Here is a 21,819-nt window from a genome sequence, read left to right on the forward strand (position 1 = left end):
TCTTGTTTCTTGGCTCTTACTACTAATTGCAAATAGTTCTTAGTCTCCCCTAACATAGTACTGTTTATTCCAAAATGGCATTTTTAGGGCCAGAATTCTGCCCTTCTATCTTGAATGTGGAGAGCATGCATGCCTTGTGTAAAGATTAGAATTCTCCAACTCTGGCAGCTGTGTTCTCTCTGTGCTGTGTGGCTGGAAAAGACCTTAATGCCTACTTGTGGGAAGATTATCTTTTGAAAAACATGGATTTTGAAGTCAGATTTGCAAGTCTAAATTTCCTGTAAAAGGGGGATAGACAGCTTTTCCTCAGCTGCTGCTAATGTGCTCCATTCTTCTAAGGAAGCTACGGCCAGAATAGGGTGAGGCCCTCACTTCACCCTGTGACTAGCACAGCACCTGGCAGCACCCACTCAGCACCCACCTGCACCATGGCCTCGGTCTGGGAGCTTGCCTGCTTCTACTCAGCCCTCATCCTGCACAACGATGAGGTGACGGGTCACGGAGGAAAAGATCAATGCCCTCATTAAAGCAGCAGTTGTAAATGTTGAACCTTTCTGGCTGGGCTTGTTTGCAAAGGCTTTGGCCAATGTCAACATCAGGAGTCTCACCTGCAGTGTATGGGCTGGTGGATCTGCCCCAGCAGCTGGCACTCCACCAGCAGGAGGCTCAGGCTGAGAAGAAGAAAGTGGAAGCAAAGAAAGAAGAATCCAAGGAATCTGATGATGACATGGGCTTTTGGACTAAACTTCTGTAATCTGTTCAATAAAAAGCTGAACTCTTAAAACCAAAGCGGGTGTGGATAACAAAATAACAGCTCCCTCAGTTTACAGGTCACATCCTTGTACCACCCCACCCACTAACACACCCAGTCTAAGTCAGATTTCTTTGTTTTAAAATTTCTTCTAATTTTGTTCCTTTTCTTCAGAATATTTCAGAATAAACTCCAAACCTTTGGAGTTCGGGGATGATCTGTCAATCTCTTTCCATCAATGTAAACTCCACAAGAACACTGTGCCTGATTTAGCTGACCATTACTTTCCCAGCTTCTAGCATTGGCCCAGCTCCTCAGATATTTGTTCCGTGGAAGAATACCTCATAAAATTGGTGGATAAGGAGAAGAGATAAAGCATATAAAACATTATATAAATACTATACAGCATATGTGTGTATATTTATGTATACACATATATATATAATCATTAAATACAGCACGTGGTAGGTATTCCATGACTGTTAACATCATCATCATATTATTATTTACTCTTTCTTTTGCTTGAAACCTGAACTGAAAAGGACCCTCTTTTGGGGCGTCTGGATGGCTCAGTTTGTTAAGTTTCCAACTTCGGCTCAGGTCATGATCTCACAGCTCATGAGTTTAATCCCCACATGGGGTTCTGTGCTGACAACTCAGAGCCTGGAGGCTGCTTCAGATTCTATGTCTCCTTCTCTCTCTGCTGCTCCCCTGCTCACACTCTCTCTCTCAAAAATAAGTAGACATTAAAAAAAAAAAGGACCCTGTTTCTTGCATAGTAACATGGATACTTCTTGTTCTATGTCACTGACCACTCCAACTAAAAGTGGCTAACCCATCTGAAATGTCTGCTGGCGTTCAAGCATCTCGTTAGACCCACGAAGCTGGAAGCCTTACCTTAGTGCTTTCCAATGTCCCAATATTCCGTTCACTGATTACATATTTGGTGATTTAACTTACCGAATTGCTAAGATCATACTTCTCACAGGTTTCTAACACTGCTCATCTCTCCACAGACTAATCAGAATGGTCTCAGGAAAGAAAATAGACTAGCAGAAGGCTACACGTTAGTAACATTAACTGTATGGAGCACACTGCAAGTTTCAAAGGTGCTAAGTTTCCATTTACAAATGTTTTGCCTAGAAACTAAATAGGAACTTTAGCAATAGGAAAGAATTAAAAATAAATTGGCTAAGTGAAACCTAGATTTATGCTCAGGCATTTGGGAGAATCTGACTTTTCATGTGTCAGCCCATAGTAGGTATTCAAGAAAGAAACGTTGAATAAATTTGGAGAAAGAAAAACATGTCTCAGTGGCTCTTGGCATGTGTTGCCTTCTCTCTCAATACATACCCTAAATCCTTTTCCTGACTGAGCAGAGCTTTAAAACCCCATAATTCTAGTACAAGCATGCATATCTTCCCCGTCAGCACAAGCTTTTACAATACTTTCACTCCACATAGTTTTTAAAAAGTGATGAAGTTCCCTGAATTATTAGATGGGAAACTGTGGTTTCTTTACTGCAGAAGTACAGACTGGGCTCTCCGTTCTTGAGGGTGAAATGTGTAACTCCTCTTCCGCCCCACATTCTTGGCTGGAGACGCCCTGTGGGTAAGTTTGGGAAGAGGTAAGAATAAGGGGGCAATTTCAATATCTTCACGTGGGGAGAAGTTAATGAGGAAGTCAGGCTGGAAAGGCCAGCAACAGGGAAAGGAAATTCAATTTAAAAACTTGTAGTCGAGGCTGCTGGAAAAAAAAAAAAAAAAAAAAAAAAAAAAAAAGAGGCGGGGATAAAAGGAGTAGGAAAAATGGGGAGGAGGGGGGGCAGAAGGGAGTAGTAAAGGAAAACTAGAAGAGTAGAAGAAAGGGTATGCTACGCAGTTTGTTGTTTCTCCTGCTCTTCCTCTCTCACTCCCTCCTGAAGCTAGAAAAAGTTTGCAAGCGCAGCCTTCGGGATGGGGGAGAGAGCTCTTCATTTACAGACCAACAACAAGAAGCGCCCGCTTCCCCCCTCCGGATCCGCGCCGCCGCGGATTTTCCCCTCTCCGGATGATGGAGGGCAGCCGGCGAAACCCAGAGAAGCTTTAGCGCTGGCGGATCCCGGATCCTGGATCCCGCAGGGATCGAGGAGGAGCGCGCAGCTTTCTCTCTTTCCCGCAAAGCCCCCCCTCCCTCCTCCTCCCGGAAGGGAAAAAGGAGAGCCCGAACCTCTAAACCAACCTTACCCCTCCCCCTCTTCCTGGAGGAGCTAAAGCAGAAAGTACCGTTCTGTGATTCACTGGACAAAAAAGAGGGAGGAGGCAGCCACGAAATCCCTGTGCCAAAACTAAGTAAGTTAGCTGACACAACGCACCCATCTTGCAGCGCCTCGGCCGGGTGCACCCACTCCGCGGAGACCAAGTGGGCTCGAAGTGGAGTGGCCACCGGGGCAGGAACCCCGCTTCGCTCCCTCCGCGCTCCAGAGGCCCGGAGGACTTGGTGCCCGAAGTTGCTGCAGAAAAAGGGTGGTGAGCCGTGGAAAGAGATCAGGAAACTGGGCTTTTATTCCCCCTTACTTCGCCGCCTAGTGTCGGGGAGACTGGCAAACGCCTTGGAGAGGACCGGGAGAAATAGAGAGCCCTGGAAAAGTGGAGAAAGTGGTCAGGAAGTCGGTCCACTTCAGGCAGCCGTTTATCTGTCAGGGTAAGAGCGCGGCGCGGCTGCTCAACCCTCCCCCTTCCCCCCCCTCCCCCAGTGCCTTCCAGGTGAGGGGACCGCCCGACCGCCGGTCCCCCGACCTGTGTGCGCGCGCGGCTGCCAGAACCTCGCTCCTCAACGTCAAGGGCGCTCTGGCCACAAAAGGTCCCTACTCAAGGTGATTCCTTGCTAGACTTTTTGTCCCGAGAACTTTCGGGTGGAAGCCTTCACTTTTTTTGTGTGTGGAAGCTACTCAGGGGAGCGAGGAGGAGGAGAGAGTCAAATCCGACGGAAAAGAGCAACTCCTTGTTTGTCCGACGTCCCATCACTTGTAGAAGGTTGAAGCTGTTGGATGTGGTGACAGCCTAGAGGAGCGCAGGACTTCTTTCCAGGTGGGGACCGTCCACCGCCTGTGCGATCTACCCCTCTTCCGCGTGCATGTGTGCGTCGGCGGCCGCACCGGGTGCGTGGTTCTGCGAGTGGAGTCTCAGCCGGGACCCAAGTGAATGGCCTCCAGGGGGTGTGCGGGGCCCCCGCCTCCGCCGACTCCACCGGCCTGGGTTTGGCCCGGAAAGATGCTAGCCATGGGGGCGCTGGCAGCCTTCTGGGTCCTCAGCCTCCTCACCTACGGTTACCTGTCCTGGGGCCAGGGCTTGGAGGAGGAGGAGGAAGGGGCCTTGAGAGCTCAGTCTGGAGAGAGGCCAGAGCCCAGCACATCTGCCACCTCCCAACCCCATCTCATTTTCATCCTAGCGGATGATCAGGGATTTAGAGATGTGGGTTACCACGGCTCGGAGATAAAGACTCCCACTCTTGACAAGCTTGCTGCCGAAGGAGTTAAACTGGAGAACTACTATGTCCAGCCTATTTGCACACCGTCCAGGAGTCAGTTTATTACTGGAAAGTAAGTGTTACTGCTTCATGTATTTATGCCTTGCAGAAATCTTAAGCATTTAACTAAGACCCCGCTCCTAATTTAAAGAGTAACAGAAAATATGGGGAACGAGAGAATGAATGAATGAAATGTGGTATTGATTTATGTTAGTATTAAAATGGATTCCCTGTTAGTGATCTTGAACAGCTTGTCACTAGTCTAGGCTCATTACTCTGCTTACTCTCAGAGCCTGCTGTGAAGTGCCCTCCAGGTTTTTAAACAAGATCAGGACATTTTGAAGTCTCACCTACCAACCAGATGTCTCCAGAAGGGGTCTCCTTTTCCAAATCCATTTTGACTTTTGAGCATGCTCAGATTTGTTTCACGTATCACAACAGAATTCCCAGTCACCATCACTGATAAGAAAGACAGACTAAAACGTTTCTGCAACTCTTGATTTGTTCTTAAATCTAGAATTGAATAATCAAAGCCACAGGTCCTCATGGCCAGAAAAGAGGTCAAGGAAATAGATGCAAGGCGATAGAGAATCAGTGTACAAATGACTCTTTTTGGGTCTTTGGTAATTTTGTCTTACTGGATCACTAAAGACGGTCATGTGCAATTACCAAGGCCATTCTCAAAATGCAGGGAAATTCAATGATAAATGTTCAACAGGAGTCAAATTTCATCTCAAGTTTTCGGCTGCTCTCACAGGTCTGGGAATTTTCTGGTTAACTCTAAGAAAAATCAAGTTATTTGGGTGCTTAAGTAAAGCGTTTTTAATATTGTCGCTTTGCTAAACAGGTAAACCTTCTACTTAAGGTGTTCACTCATTTCCATATTTTCATTCTATCCTACTAGAATATAGGTTATTGCTATTGATTTGGATGGCCAAAGTCAGCGTGTGGAACAGAGATAGACTAGGAGGTCTGGAGGTCAAGCTACCACTGGACAAAGATAGTGGGGAATCCTTAGTGGCTCAGTATATGTGTCCTGTGATTTCAGTCTCAGGGAACCCTGCTTCAGTGAAGTTGTTGTTGGAATTGAATCCTATAAAAGTAGCCAGTATCCGTTGGAAACATAAAGACTGTTTTGTAAGAATCTCTGTCTTGCAGAGACTTTTTGCTTACAGCATGATTTCCACTGCTTAGCAAACTGTCAGAACTTAGCATCATTGCCAAAAAAAGAAAAGAAAAAATCCTATCCTTTCCTTTCTTGAGAGAGAGAGATTAAAAAAAAAAAAAAAAAAAAAGAGTCTCACTGTACTTCAGAGTAATTTTAAAGGTTAATTGTGGCGTCAGAAAGTCAAGGGCATTTGATATTTATAAAGTAGCAGATTTTGGCTGGAAAATAAGTCCTTCTGGCGGCCTGCAGGTCAAGTTCTTCATGTCTAATCCCAACCACTCTTATATTTGGTTTATGAATTAAATGTGTCTTAAAATCTCACTGAACTTCTTCAATTAATTTATAGAATTTAGATTTACTCAGATAGCCAATGGTAGTTGAAAATATGTAAATGAATTATATGAATTTATCTTTCACAATAGAGCATATGCTTTAAGGCTTTTCACCAAATAAGAACATTTAGTTCCTAAACATTATCTTGTACTGATAAAATATCTAGGTTTTATCTTTTAATCTTTATGTTTACCCAATAACATGAAACAGAAATGAAACTGGAAATAATTCCTAGCTTTTTTTTCTCTTTTTTAAATTGAACATGTTACACAATGTTGCATATGATTCAGGCGTACAACATAGTGATTCCATGACTCTACATTATGCTGCGCTCACTGCTGTGTGGCTAATTTATCTCTTTTGTCAAAGGGTGACTCTCTTGTTCTTTCAATGCAATCAAACATCTTATGAAAAGATTTTGTCTCCTATTAAGATTTTCTATTCAGTGCAACAAATTGTGTAAGTGCTTTATAGACAAAAAGTTTAAATAGCTACTGTAATTCTATTTAAATTTTTATTTGAATTAAACAGTTGAAGACATTTTCATTTACAGTTCTCTTTTTAGACTGGAACTTTCCTGTAAATGAATGAGATGTAAGAAAGAAAGTAGTTCTAGAAGCCCAGCTATGGGCCTAATGTGAATAGTGCAGTGCCCAGGGAATATGGTCATTTGTCCTCTTCAGGAGCACATGACTATACTCTCTGGATCTTCTAAAGTACAACAAAACAAAACAAAACAAAAACAAAAAACAATAAAAATCTAAATGGACTGAAGTATTTTAAGAAAAAATGGGTTATGTAAAATATAAGAGGATTCAAATATCTTTGCATTTGTAAAGAAAGTTAAAATGATTGAAACTGAGACTACTTTTAATATTAACAAACCTACTCGCGTCAAAATGTAAAAATCTATTCCCTTATACTACACAAATCTGTAACAAATTCCAGATTCCTTTAATCATTTATATTATACTCGTCTGGCAATGTTGAATATCATTCAGACTGTCAGTAAGCACTAGCTGTGTGCGGATCCCTGTATTGAAGATCTGTGGAACAAGTAGGAAGTGGACCTTAATCTTTGGATAGTGGTCTTCAAATTTAAATCAACAAAAATAATCACTCAAAATGCTAGATAAAATGGAGATTTCCAGGCACAACCAGCAATTCTACTTCAGTATGTAGGGGGTTGAGCCCAGAAATCAACAGTGATTTAACAAACACCTCAGGTTATTGTGATGTTAACACTATTAATACAAATTAAGTGTTCCAGGAGAATGCATTTTTATCTCGTTTAACCTTTATAACACTATGAGATAGTTGCTGTTATTATCTTCTTTTTATATAGTTATGGCAAAAGATTTCAAGAGAGATAGTAACGCAGGGGTTCTGTACATGGGGCTTTGAGAAACAGCCTTGTATGTGTTCGAAGTTGGCCTCATGATACAAAGGTTGGTTGAGAAAGTAGCTGCCTACATTTGATTTATTTCAAAGTAATTTTCCCACCTTTTGTTTTGTTTTTCACAGTTTTACACATAGACATGGATAAATGACATCATTTCTTCTTAGGATATAGTGACGTCTTCAGAAAAGGAAAAGTTTTGCAAAATTTAGACATGCATTTTATGTAGACTTTAAAGTAGGAAAAATTGGCCATCTGAACCGAATTTATGTCTTTAGCAATAATTTTGTTTTTTTATTATTTTGTTATTCATTTTTCTACTTGAAATACCAAGATGAGCATTTTTATAAATGCAAAGGTAACTCAAATGTGTATTTGTAATAGGATATTGATAAATTTATTTCATTTTAAAACAAGCCCTCCCTCTTGCGGAGGGTAATCACTCTCCTGACTTCTAACACCTCAGGTTAATTGTTGCCTATGTTTAACTGTATCTTAATGGAATTATAGACAATGTACTCTTTCATGTCTGGCTTCTTTCTCTTTACATTATGACTGTAAAACCTTTCTGTGTTGTTGCCTGTAGACATAATTCATTCATCTTCATTACTGAACAGTGTTCTTTTGTATAAATATACTACAATTTATTCATCCAGTTTACTGTTGACAGACATTAGGGTGGTTTCGTGTTGAGCCGTTATGAATAGTGTTTTCATAAACATATCTGTAGGTGTTTGCTGGTGAACATATGTATACATTTCTCTTAAATATCTATGCAGTTGTAGGATTGCTGGATTATGGGAATGTGTGTATTCGTTTTCTATCAATACTGCCCAACAGTTTCCCAAAGTGATTCCACCAGTTTATACTCTTAGCAATACATACTCTCAACAATGTATGGAGAGTTCTATTTGCTTCACATCTTTGTCGACATTTGATACTGTCTTTTTTGTTTTAGTTATTCTGAGTGTTATGCACTGGTATAACAGTATGGATTAAATTTGCATTTCTCTATTGGCTAATGAAGTTGAGCATCTTTTTGTATTTTTGTGGACTACTTGAATATTCCCTTTTAAGAAGTGTCTATTTAGTCTTTTCCTATTTTCTCCTTAGGTGATTGCTTTTCTTTGTAGTAGTTATTAATATATTGGTTTCTTTGTCAGATATTTTGTTTTGTTTTGTTTTGTTTTCTTTTCTTTTCTTTTCCAATGCAAACACATGAGGGTTTATTTGCAAGTTCGAGCTTGGGCCCAAGTATACCCGACACAGCGGAGCAGGGACTTGGACGACTTTGTCAGATATTTGTACTGCAGATGTCTTCTTCTACTCTGTGGCTTGCTTTTTCACTCTTAATAGTGTCTTTTGACAAGCAGAAGGTTTTAATTTTATTGTAGTCTAATTAGTAATCTTTTTCTTTTTGTGTCCTATTTAAGGTATCTTTGACTAAATCAAGATCATGACAATGCTCTTTTTTTCCTAAAAGTTTTATTGTCCTATTTTTATATTTAGATCTATAATTATTTGAAATTAAATTTCTGTTATGGTATACGTCAAGATTCAAGATTATTTTTTTCCATGTGTACCTCCATTTGGCCCACACTATTTGTTGAAAATCACTTTTATATAAATCAGATAAATGTAGACATTGGGTCTTATTTCTGGACTCTATTCTGTTCCATTAGTCTCTTTGTCTATCCTTTGCCAATACTACATTCTTAACTACTGTAGCTTTATAATATTGATATCTGGAATTACGTTCTATTTGTTCTCCTTCAAAATTGCCTTAGTCCTTCTTTACCAGTTCATTCATTGTAATATGAAAGAAGGGAAAACATGGGTGTACAGATGCAAATAGCATGGAAGATTTGGTTTTGGAATATGAAGTAGTTCTTTTCTGAATTATTCTACTTTCTAAGTGAAATAACAAATGAGGTCATTAGCTAAGAATAAAGATCTGGAGGTTTAAAGACAGAAATAGAAAATATTCTTCCAGGAGAATGAGAAAGTGAATTAAGTAGAGAGATGCTGTACAAATATGGGGCACTCAGCTGAGCCCACTTGAGATTTGTGGTCGTAACTTTAAATAGAAACTAGTTATCGTCTGTTTTTCTTGTGCCATGGCCAGGTGCTGGTGTGCAGAAGAATCGCCATTGAAGACGTAGATTTAACTAGATTTGGAGCTTTGCTAAATGAATAGAGTGGGATCATGGACTCTAAACTTGGCAAGTAAAAGGGGAAGACTAGGAGGGAATTATGTTCTCTAGAAAAGTGCCAGGGTCAATGAATCGGCTATCTGGCTGGGGTCAAGTGAGACACTCTTATAAAGTTGAAAAGCAAGATAGATAATGGTAGTTGGAGAAGCGTATGCTTGGGATCAAAGTTGTGTGAGTAGCACAGTTTGGGGAAATGACGGGGATGGATACTAAGGTGAGATTGAAGAAAAAATGTTTGGAAATGAGGAAGGCAAGGTGTTAGAAGGGCAAGGTATTGGATGGATCACTTCAGTGGATATTGAAACCATTAACAACAATGAGAGAAGTAATATTCAACAGGACAGTGAACCAAGTGCTGGAATCATTTATGACTGAGAGGTAAGGGGCAGGGCCTGGAACTGGGTAAAGAAGTCAGACAGGGAAGATAGTGAGTCTATAATCTGTTGCCTTGGTTTTCAAAGGAGTTGAGCTTTTAAAAGGAGACAAGAGCCAAAATTGCCTGGAAGTGTCAGTGAGGAGCTAAGAGGACACCAGCCCCTGTTTCAGGCTCTGTGATAATTGGGGTATGGGTAAAAGAACAGCTCCAAGTTGAGAGGATGTCAGGGATACCCAGCAATCAACTAAAGCAAGAAGGTGGAGAGAATGTCCAGGAAAGAGGGGAGGTCATATTGAATTTTGCTAATGGCATACTTTCAGTAACAGAAGGCTTCTTGGCTAGGGTTAGAGAGGAGAGGAGAGGGATTGATTGAATCAGAGTAGAGGATGTACAGAGATACATGGAGATTCAAACCCAAGTGAAGAATGATACATTGAGAAGAAGAGTTATAGTGAAAACACAGATGGTGCTGAAAAGCATGTTGGGTTTTTTTCCCCAGAAGATCTCCTAGGAAATTAGTGTTCAGTTTTAATTATAGCCTCATCCTGGAGAGTGACTGAGCTGGGGACTCCTGGCCCTTCATTGCCAACTACTGCAGCCATAATTAGGCACATAGTCAGGAGCCCTGGGGGCCTCATTTGGTCCAGGAAGATAGGATCCATGTAGACCTCCTCTGTAGACTGCAATGGGCAGTGGAAGCAGGGGACCATGTCTGTTGGGAGTTTATAACGTATTGTTTGTAGATATGAAATTATCAATTAATGGGGCTCCTGGGTGGCTCAGTCGGTTGAGTGTCCGACTTGATTTTGGCTCAGGTCATAATCTCTCATGGTGCGTGGGTTCAAGCCCTATGTCAGGCTGACAGTACAGAGCAGGCTTAGGATTCTCTCTCTTCCTCTCTCTCTGCCCCTCCCCTGCTCGCATGCATGCTCTCTCTCAAAATAAATAAATTAAAAAAAATCAATTATCAATTAACAATTGTTCTGGTGTTGAAAACCTTGAAAAAGTAATTGAACTCTTTCAGCCACTCTCATAGGAGAAATATTCAAGGAAGCTAAGGGGAGTAGGGTTCAATTATTCCATTTCATAGGCATGCGGGTACACATTTTCCCTCTACTTGTATTGTAAACATAACATCAAGAGTCATGCATGCTTTCTCTCCCATCTACTTCTTTTATCCAAAGCCTAGTTTTAAGTAGGGTTCCACACACTCAGAGTACACAATAAATATCAGTTACTAAGAGTTCACTTATTACATGCATAAATATTTAGTTAATGCATAAACATTTAGAGAAATGTTTATGGTTAAAAGTTTAGAAGAAACAATTTTTTTCCAAGGCTCACTTGGGCTTTGGCAAATGAATGTAACAACAAATGGAGAGGGTGGCTTTAAAACCTCACATATCCATTTCAAAAAGAACAGCTCAATAGAGGAGACAATTCAACAAATAGCTCCCTCTTCCTATTTGATCATATGGGTTTTTCTGACAATAGAATCATGGTCTAGTAAGCTATTGGCACACTCTTGTAATCCAAGTCCCTAATTTTAAATGAGGCTTTTTAAAAAGATTTCCTTTGAAATGAATCTCTATTCAGGTGATCCTGGTGAGTTTCCTGAATGGCTGCTCTGAAAGGTGGAAATTTATCCAGGTGTAGAGAATTGAGAACATTTTGTTTCATCCAAATGACCTCTATGAGAGAGATCAAAGGTGGGAGAAGCAAAAGACATAGAGCCCCTGCTTCTAACATGAGCTCAGTATGAAAGCCTCTTTTATTTCAAAGCTTGATTTCATTCATATTTTTCCTATAGCAATATTCCAGAATTAATTTCACTATGATCTTTTTCCGTATTTCACCTTGATATAATTATTGTGTGTTGCAATGTTCTTCTATCATTGTAGATAGTAAATATTCCCAGTAGTGTTACTTTATTGAGACATGCATTCCCCTGTGTGCTCCATTGCAAAAAAAGACTTTTTACCTCATTTACTTCCTCTCTCTTCTAACTCACCCAGCATATTTGCTTTACTCAAACATGACTCTCATTACATCACCAGCCTCAGCAAACACCCTTCCTGCCTCACCACTGACTACCAAAGAATAAGAAGAGAAATTAAGTCTTACTGACAACCTTATCATGCTAGTCATTTTTCAAACATCCTGTCATTTGATCTTCATGGCTACCCTGAAGGTAAAATATTTTTATTGAAAAATATTTATGAAATATTTAACAAATGTCTTCCTTTCATGGATGATATATGAAAGTTTTAGAGAAATTACCTAAATTGATCATGATCACACAGCCATTAAGTGGTAGGGCCTGTATGTGAACCTATACTTGTGTGGTTTCAACAAGACCCTTGCTGTTTTCATCACATCATTCTGCACTATATGAAAATTGTAAGCACCTTAGTCAAGTCTTTAAAAAAGTGTTTAGCCTTATTTTCCTCTCTCAAGCTTCACACTCAACCCCAGCAAAGAGAATGATTCACTGTTTCTTGAGCACGTTACATAGTTCACTTTCTTCTTTCTTTTGCACATACTGTTTTCACTTCTTGGAATTCATACCCTATCTCTCTTTGCCCAAATGTCAGCCACTCAGACTCACCTAAAATACCACCTTTCCTGTGCAGCTTTCCATGATTCCTTAGCCAGAAATAATTTATTCCAGTGATTACCTTTCATAATTCTTTCTATTACTGTCTCATTATGTTCATAGCTGTCACTGAACCTCGTACCTCCCTCGCCAGTCCCCAGAACAGACCCTGATTTATAATCTCTGTAAATCTCACAGTGCTTTGTACTAATAGACAATAAGCATATGTGTGAAAAATGAATGAATTAATACATGAATTAATGAATAAATGATTATTTCCTTCTGACAGGCAATGTGATAGAGAAGAAATAACATAGAATTTATAGTGAGGAAATATGAATTACAGTGCTGATTCAATGAACAAGTTCCTGACTGTGACCTTTAATAAGTAGTTTAATCTTTCTGAGACTCCATGGTTACATCTGTAATATAGGAATAATGATATTATTTATATTCCTAATCTCAAAGGTTATTCCATTGATCAAATGAGGTAACATGTGAAAACATTTTGAAAACTTTTAAGTTTATATAGTTTTTAAGTAAAAAGTCTTTTAAATTTGGAGCTACCTCTCCATAATTTTTAATTACGTACAAACTTTAAAAGAACAATTTGGTCTTTTTAAAAGTTTTCTGTAGAAGAGTCGTATCTCTTTTCCAATTTCTATCTAGCAGTGCAGAGTTAAAATTAAATACCATATGCTTTAAACTTTATACATTTTATCCGCCAACATTTTTCACATAATATTATTAGTTATGAGATGTTTGGGAAGGTGACTAGGGGTATATTTTTTTTAAAGCCTCTGCACTTGGAGATTTTGTGTGTTGTTATCATCATGCTTGGCAGAATCTGATGGAATACTGCTAAGCTCATGACAACTGAAAGCAGATGCATATTTAAACAATAAGTTAAGACTACAACACTAAATGAGAAGTAATGGACATAGAGAAATGGAAAGATTACTTCAAATTCCTTCAGTCAACAATAACTTTTTTATTGGATATCATCAACATATCTCATTCAGTTTTGAATGCCAGTTCACCCTTGGGACTACCACTCAGTAGGTATGCAATGGTTTTGAATTAAGACATTGCTCTTGGCTTCGCAGGAATTGGAATTTTATATGCTCTATGGCCACTATTTCAGTCACCTCCGAAATGATTATATTGCCTGCAGCATCTGACTCTAACACTAGGACGTGAGTGAAATTTCAACACAGTCGAAATCATACCACTCCCCTGCTTACAATCCTTTAGAAGCTGCCATTATCTGTAGACTAAAGCCCAATTCCTAAGCATTCTATATAAGGACTTTTAAAATATGGCATTTGATATGGTTCTGGTGCAATCTGCCAACACATTCCCATTTATACCTTCTTTGGGTTATCACTGCCAGGGTACTTACACTTACCCACAGGGGCTATGCCCCAAATCCTCCTTTTTCCGTCTAAGCATGGAATATTCCTCACTCTCCTCTGGGAAAATGCTACTGCATCTTTCCAGACCCTCTGCTACCTTCATCTCCTCTCCAATCCTTCTCTGATCATTTCTTTACCCCACACCAGGCAGAATCAAGTGCATTCTTCTGTTTCTGCAACCTTTCCTCTCTATTTTTATAATAAATTCCAATTATTTTATTTACCTGTTTCCTTCAAATTCCAAAATGTACAACAGCACACTAAACTGTACACTTCTTACCACATAGTCTATTTTTTAAAAATACATACCCTAGTGATTAAAAGCAAGGATCCTGTAAGACATCAGCCATGTAACTTAAGCTATATGTGCCTCAGTTTTCTCATGGGAAGATGGTCATCATAATTATAATACCTACTCAAAGGGTTTATTGTGAGGCTTAAGTGGGATTGTGTAGGTAGAACACATAGAATAGAGTCTGCCACATAGAAACCCATGTATATATGTTCTATATATTTATATATATAAACCTTGATTATCTCGGTTATCACCTTCATGCTGGACAACTTTAAGCTATCCAACAGATAATTAATGTTGATAATCAGACTTTCAATAAATATTTATTCAATAATTGTACTGAATCAAGTGAAAAGCTCTTAATGAGAAATATCAAAAATATGGTAAGTGTATATGAGTCACATACTTGAGTTTATTCTGAATTTTAGGGGCTTCCATATTTTTCATTGATTAGTACAATGACTTAAAATTTTAAAGGAATTTGTTTTGTTTTTAAAGTTTATTTATTTATTTTGAGAGAGAGAGAGTGAGAGAGCAAGAGAGTGCACACACACATATGAGCAGGGGAGGGGCAGAGAGAGAGGGAGAGAGAGAAAATCCCAAGCAGGCTCCATTCTGTCAGCGCAGAGCCCCATGCAGGGCTTGAACCCACAAACCATGAGATCATGACCTGAGACAAAGTCGGTCGCTTAACCTACTAAACCACCCAGGTGCCCTAAAGGAATATTTTGATTTAAAAATTGTCAACATCTGGAGGCGCCTGGGTGGCTCAGTCAGTTAAGCATCTGACTCTCGATTTCGGTCTAGGTCATGATCTCACGGTTCATGGGATCAAGCCCCACGTTGAGCTCTGTGCAGCCCAGAGTCTGCTCGGGAATCTTTCCCTCTGTCTCTGCTCCTCCCTCCCTCCCTCTCTCTCTCTCCTTCTCTCTCTCTCAAAATAAAGAAATAAACATTTAAAAAAATTGTCAACATCCATATCACCATTGCTGATCAACTGAGATTTGATACTCCATTTAATAGAATTAGGTAGACATAAATATTCAGATTGTTAACAACCTTTAACAATTGTTCAAGTATAACTTTAAACTTTATTATATTCAGAGAAAGCAGCCATGTTAAGTGGAAGTTATTTGAGAAGCAGTTTGCTATGTGGAAAGAACAGTAGGCATAGGGTTGAAGACCTGGGTCTAAATACTAATTCCCACTTACAGTAAAACTTTAGATAGGTTATTGCATGCCTCCGAGTTTCCTCATCAAATGAGCATAATAAGAGCTAACAGACCATTAATTTCTGGTTTGGTTATCATATTAAATGAGACCTTGTTGGTGAAAGAGCATAAAGTATTGCCTGACATATAATAGATGCTTCATACATTCTAGTTTTAGGTTTAGCTGAATTCTATGGGGCATTTATTTTGAACAGAAAAGGAAAAATCTTTCCAAATTCTCAACCACTCTTTTAAATTTTTTCCAAAGTGGGGATGTGTAGAGCCTTACCACAAATTATATGACAATACTCAGGAACCCTTTGGGTTTACTTTACGTAGGCTTTATAAACCTTTTCTTGGGTATGTGGTATGGCAGCAACACAGTGTTAGAATTCTTAGAATGCAGATGGATATCACACATAATGTTTTTTCAGCTCCTTCATTTTATGACAATGAATGAGACTCTTTTCTCCACTGACCAAATAGAATCAATAATAGTGCATCTCTATCATAACACCAACACCGATCTACCAACCACCTGGGCCTAGTAGGGAGACAAGCCAGAAAATAATCACTAGGTCATTGCCCCCTTGCTGAGGAGATATACTGATGTGCTTTCTCAATACTTGGTTGGTGTCAGGCTGGATTGGAGAGGGTAAGGTAATCAGACCTGGGTAAGAAGGAGGCTGAGGAAACTGACTGGACGCTATGGGAGTACTGGATTGTTCCATGCAGTGTCCAAAAAGGCTTTGTGAGCATGATTTGGCAGCATTCAGTGTCCAGTAAGGTCCAGCGAACAGGTAGGCATAGCAGCAGGAACGTGAGTGGCAACCAACACTTGATTAAATTTATCACCACAAATTGAAAATAGGCACTCAAAAATGCACAGAGATCTTCTTAACTCCCTCTAGTATGTGTTCCAGCCTTTAGGACTACCATTTCAAAATTTCCCATCTCCTCAAATTGCCAATATCCTCTCATCAGCTCATTACCTTACTTCAAAATTCCATTGAGACAACAGAAGCAATAATGAATACTCTAAACCATAATATTAATGTATACTATAAATTATCTATAATTTTAATTTATTACAAATTTATAAAAAGACTTGCCATAATCTTGGATCAGAAGACCTCAAGAATTTTTAAATTATTTTATCATACTTTAAAAAATTATCTTTGGGGTTGAATGTTATAAGGTTAAAGACTGTGTTATATTTTTTGAACATACCAGGTTCTTGCACAGAATAAGTATGTATCATAAAAGTATATGAGCTGAGTGTATCAGGCTCATCAAATTAAAGTTTTTTTTTTTTTTTTTTTGGTTTAGATAATTTTTAACACACTTGAAATATAAGCTCAGATACTTGAAATCAGTTTTGGTTTTTACTTTCTTTTTATTTGTTCGTTTTTTTGGCTTTGGTTCTAGTTTGGTTGCATTTGCAATGCTCTGAAGTCCAATTTAATCATAAATTTTTCTAAGAGATTAGTTGAAGATAAAATCTTGGGAGTAGAGAAGTAACATTTACTTGGCATTTAACAAGTGTTAAGTGTATATGTGTGTGTGTGTATATATGGGTGTGTGTGTGTGTGTGTGTGTGTTTACTTAGAGAGAGAGAGAGAGAGCAGAGGAGGGGCAGAGGGAAAAGGAGAGAGAGAATCTCAAGCAGGTTCTACTCAGCACAGAGCCTGAAATAGGACTCGGTCCCATGAATTTGAAATCATGACCTGAGCCAAGATCCAGAGTCTAACACTTAACCAATTGAGCCACGCAGGAGCCCCAGGAAATATATATTATTCTCTAATATGTATTCTCTAATCTGTCTATTCATGTTTCTCTCTTTGTCCCAATATGTATATAGGCCTCATCACTCAGGGGTAAATATTATTAATCACATTTTATATATGAAGAAATCAAGCTCACAGAAATGAAATATCTTGGCCAAGACCCCATACATAGTAGGTGATGAGACTAGAATTCCAACCTTAACACTATGAGTGCTCCACCACATTGCTCAGATGGTTGACAGGGTAGGTTTAGTATAGCTGCACAGCTTATCTTTAGAGTAGAAATCAGTAAATATCTTATTGAAGTAAAGCTGTAACAGACTAAAATAGACATAGCAATTCTAAAAGGCAGAAATTCATTTTCAAATTGGCCTACTCACACAATTTCAGGAAAATTGAAGGAAGTTCTTGTTATCCATTTCTGTCGTATCTAAATTAAGGATGACACTATTAGTTTACCTTTCAAAATTTGTACTACTTAAATTATTAGTCGAACTACATTTTCTCATATTGAGGTGAAATGAAGAAGTTAAATGGCCCATGAGGTATTTAAAATATAATCCCAGCTCTATTTTTTTAAGCTTACTTATTTATTTTGAGGGGTGGACGTGAGGGGCAGAGAGAAGACAGAGAGAATCCCAAGCTAGCTCCACATTGTCAGCGCAGAGCCCGACATGGGGCTCAAACCCACAAACCGTGAGATAATGACCTGAGCCGAAATCAAGAGTCTGATGCTTAACCATCTGATTCCAGCTCTATTTTTGTTACTGTGTTTTGAAGTAATAGTTGTTTAGTCCCTATAAAATGTTTTGTTTAATTTGACTTTGAAAAGTTTTAAGGATTTTTTTCATATGTATTGTTGACTCTAACCTCTTAAATATTAACAATTAGATACTTAGAACTGTAAGATGTATGTAATAGTGTAGTGCATAAGAATCACCTGGAGAACTTGTTAAAACATTCATTCCTCTGGGCGTCACCCAGAAATTTTGTTTCAGAAGGTCCTGGGTGGGGCCTGAGATTCCTCATTTCCAATAAACTGCCTGGTGATGGTGAAGTTGCTAGTCTGGAGACCACAATGAGTGCTGAGTGACACTGCGATACAGTTTTGGTCTCTTAAGGCTCCATGACATTTTATTGCCATCTATTTTTTTTTAAACGTTTATTTATTTTTGAGAGACATAAGCAGGGGAGGTGCAAAGAGAGAGGTAGACACAGGCTCCAGGCTTCGAGCTGTTAGCACAGAGGCTGAAGTGGGCCTGGAACCCACGAACCATGAGATCGTGACCTGAGCCGAAGTTGGACACGTAACCAACTGGTCCACCCAGGCGCCCCTGTTTATTGCCATCTTTACTTCTTTCTTTTTTGCCACTATTTAGCACCCACTATATGCACAAGCCTGTTTAAATACCATCCGACTAGCAAGCACAGTTAATTCTTGAGGCTTTCTTTACATCCTCTACAGTTGAAGGCTTGTTTCAGGTCACATAGGCCTGGCTCTTGGAAGAGACAGCTTCTCTATTAATGCGCTTCTGCTCTCCCACAAAGTGGATGATAAAAAGATTCCAATTTTGGGCAAAGCAACTGGCACAAGAGCAAAAGCAATTGAATTTCTGAGAACTGAATCATGAAATTAAAAGTGCTAGGAAATAAAGATATTTTAGCACATTGTTCTCTTTTAGAACCTTTCTACCACAATGCCGACTTAGAGAAAATGGACATTTATTTTGAGGTCTTCTTTAAATCAGTAAATTAAGAATTTTATCTAATTTGCCTCAGTTTCAGGATGAGTTCATGTATATCCTAATTCTTAAAAGTGTTGTAGCTAGTCTGAATTAGCTGAAGAATTCACTGTCATCATTTACCTTTAAATGAAATCGGACCATTTGGTTCAGTAGTCTCACATTTGCTAAAATAATTCAGTGATATGGTTTTAACAATAGAACTTCTCAGATCTCTTTTCTGATGTGGCTCTGAATGATCACAGATGCCAAAATAACAAAACAAAATAAATAAATGATTTAAACTTAAGGTTTTTTTTTTAAGACAAATGTTAAGCCTCACCACAAATCTATGAGGAAAGGGAATGTTAATATTTCTTAGTCTTACAAAGGAGTCTCCCAAGATTAAATGTAAACCCTTAGAAGTTCTGTAGAGGAGAAAACTATACTTTGACTACTTCATCACACTCATGTGTAAGCTTTCATGAAGTTTCCATTACCAGTTAAAGGTTCCTGAGGTAATCACCCTTAACTTAATTGAGCTTCTTGTTTTTATTTCCCTGAGATTCATTCATCATTCATTCATTCATTCATTCATTCAGTATTGAGCACCTACTCTTTGCCAGCTACTGTTCTAGGCACTGGGAAACATATCATTCAACACACCCTACAAAAATCCCTGTTCTTGTGACATATATATTTTAGTGCAAGGAGAAACAAGTAAGTAAAATATATAGTATATCAGAGGATGATAATGCTCTGTGAAGGAAAATGTAGCAAGAAAGGGGATGGGAGTTAAGAGGGCAATATTATGGAGGTCACGGAAGGCTTCATTAAGAAATGAAGTGAAGGAGGGAGTCTTGTATATTGATGCTCTGGGCAGACACAACAGTAAATGCCTAAGACCTGTGGTAGGAACACCTTTGTTCAGGTTCCATTAAGAACTCATCTACCTAGGTCAATCAGAGGGAGAACAGGGAAGAGTAGGAGGAAGTGGGGTCAAGGTCATTAAAGGAACCAGACTGTGTAGTGTAGTGAAGACCAGGACAGGAAAAAGACTTCCACTCTGAGCAAAATGGGAGCTACTGAAAGGCTTAGAGAAGAGGGGTGACCTAACCTAGCTTAGTTTTAACTGAATTGCTTTGGTGCTTTTGTTGAGAATAGATTGTGGAGGTAAGGTTTGCAGCAGGAATACCTGGTAAAGAGATCATCTGTTAGCCTGTAGAGAGATTGTGGGCTGTGGAGATGGGTGATGGAAAGCAGTGGATTCTGAGTATGTTCCACATAAAATTCTTTTATGGACTACAGATGGGTTAGGAAGAAAGAGAGGAGTCAAGGACAACTTCAAGGTCATTCATTCTGCTATCAGCAGGGAAAAAAAAAATGTGTTCCCTCAAGAAGGTAAAGTTACTACCCATTACAAATTACAGGAATGCCTTTGGCAATTACATTTTACACTTCAAAGCCCACCAATAAATTAGAGCCTTTGTTTCTCCCTTCTTTTCTGCCTCTCTGAGTTTTTATAGTTTGAGGGAGTGCTATAACATATATATTTTTTCATTGAGTAGTACAGTGGAGGGAAAAGAACATAGTAGGTGGGGTTAAAAGACCTGTATTTGACCAAACGAGACAGAGACACAGCAAAAAAAAGAGAACTACAGGCTAATATCCCTGATGAATATGGATGCAAAAATTCTCAACAAGATACTAGCAAATCGAATTCAACAGCATATAAAAATAATTATTCACCATGATCAAGTGGGATTCATTCCTGGGATGCAGGGCTGGTTCAATATTCGCAAATCAATCAGTGTGATACATCACATTAATAAAAGAAAAGTTAAGAACCATATGATCCTGTCAATCGATGCAGAAAAAGCATTTGACAAAATTCAGCATCCTTTCTTAATAAAAACCCTCGAGAAAGTCGGGATAGAAGGAACATACTTAACCACCATAAAAGCCATTTACGAAAAGCCCACAGCTAATACCATCCTCAATGGGGAAAAACTGAGAGCTTTCTCCCTGAGATCAGGAATACGACAGGGATGTCCACTCTCACCGCTGTTATTTAACATAGTGTTGGAAGTGCTAGCATCAGCAATCAGACAACCAAAGGAAATTAAAGGCATCAAAATTGGCAAAGATGAAGTCACACTTTCACCTTTTGCAGATGACATGATATTATACATGGAAAACCCGATAGACTCCACCAGAAGTCTGCTAGAACTGATACATGAATTCAGCAAAGTCGCAGAAAACAAAATCAATGTACAGAAACCAGTTGCATTCTTATACACTAATAATGAAGCAACAGAAAGACAAAGAAACTGATCCCATTCACAATTGCACCAAGAAGCATAAAATACCTAGGAATAAACCTGTCTAAAGATGTAAAAGATCTGTATGCTGAAAACTATAGAAAGCTTATGAAGGAAATTGAAGAAGATATAAAGAAATGGAAAAACATTCCGTGCTCATGGATTGGAAGAATAAATATTGTCAAAATATCAATAGTACCCAAAGCAATCTACACATTCAATGCAACCCCAATCAAAATTGCACAGCATTCTTCTCCAAGCTAGAACAAGCAATCCTAAAGTTTGTATGGAACCACAAAAGACCCCAAAGAGCCAAAGTAATATTGAAGAAGAAGACCAAAGTGGGAGGCATCACAATCCCAGGCTTTAGCCTCTACTATAAAGCTGTAATCATCAAGATGGCATGATATTGGCACAAAAACAGACACATAGACCAATGGAATAGAATAGAGACTCCAGAATTGGACCCACAAAAGTATGGCCAACTAATCTTTGACAAAGCAGGAAAGAATATCCAATGGAATAAAGACAGTCTCTTCAGCAAGTGGTGCTGGGAAAACTGGACAGCAACATGCAGAAGAATGAAATTAGACCACTTTCTTACACCATTCACAAAGATAAAGTGAAAATGGATGAAGGACCTGAATGTGAGACAGGAAACCATCAAAACCCTAGAGGAGAAAGCAGGAAAAAATCTCTCTGACCTCAGCCGCAGCAATTTCTTAC

At 39.0% G+C, this 21,819-nt stretch overlaps 1 protein-coding gene and 1 pseudogene across 1 annotated transcript in view; both read left to right on the plus strand.

The window, feature by feature from the left end:
- The first annotated feature begins 428 nt into the window (after positions 1 to 428).
- On the plus strand, positions 429 to 1,358 carry LOC123593444 (annotated as a pseudogene).
- A 2,571-nt stretch (positions 1,359 to 3,929) lies between these two features.
- Positions 3,930 to 21,819, plus strand: part of ARSJ (arylsulfatase family member J) — an 83,865-nt gene continuing 65,975 nt past the window's right edge. The window contains exon 1 of the mRNA XM_045469250.1: positions 3,930 to 4,331. Coding sequence (XP_045325206.1) covers positions 3,934 to 4,331 — 398 coding nt within the window. The 5' untranslated portion in view covers positions 3,930 to 3,933. The remainder of the gene's footprint in view (positions 4,332 to 21,819) is intronic.

Source organism: Leopardus geoffroyi, chromosome B1, assembly GCF_018350155.1.
Source record: "Leopardus geoffroyi isolate Oge1 chromosome B1, O.geoffroyi_Oge1_pat1.0, whole genome shotgun sequence".
In the NCBI taxonomy this organism is placed as follows: Eukaryota; Metazoa; Chordata; class Mammalia; order Carnivora; family Felidae; genus Leopardus; species Leopardus geoffroyi.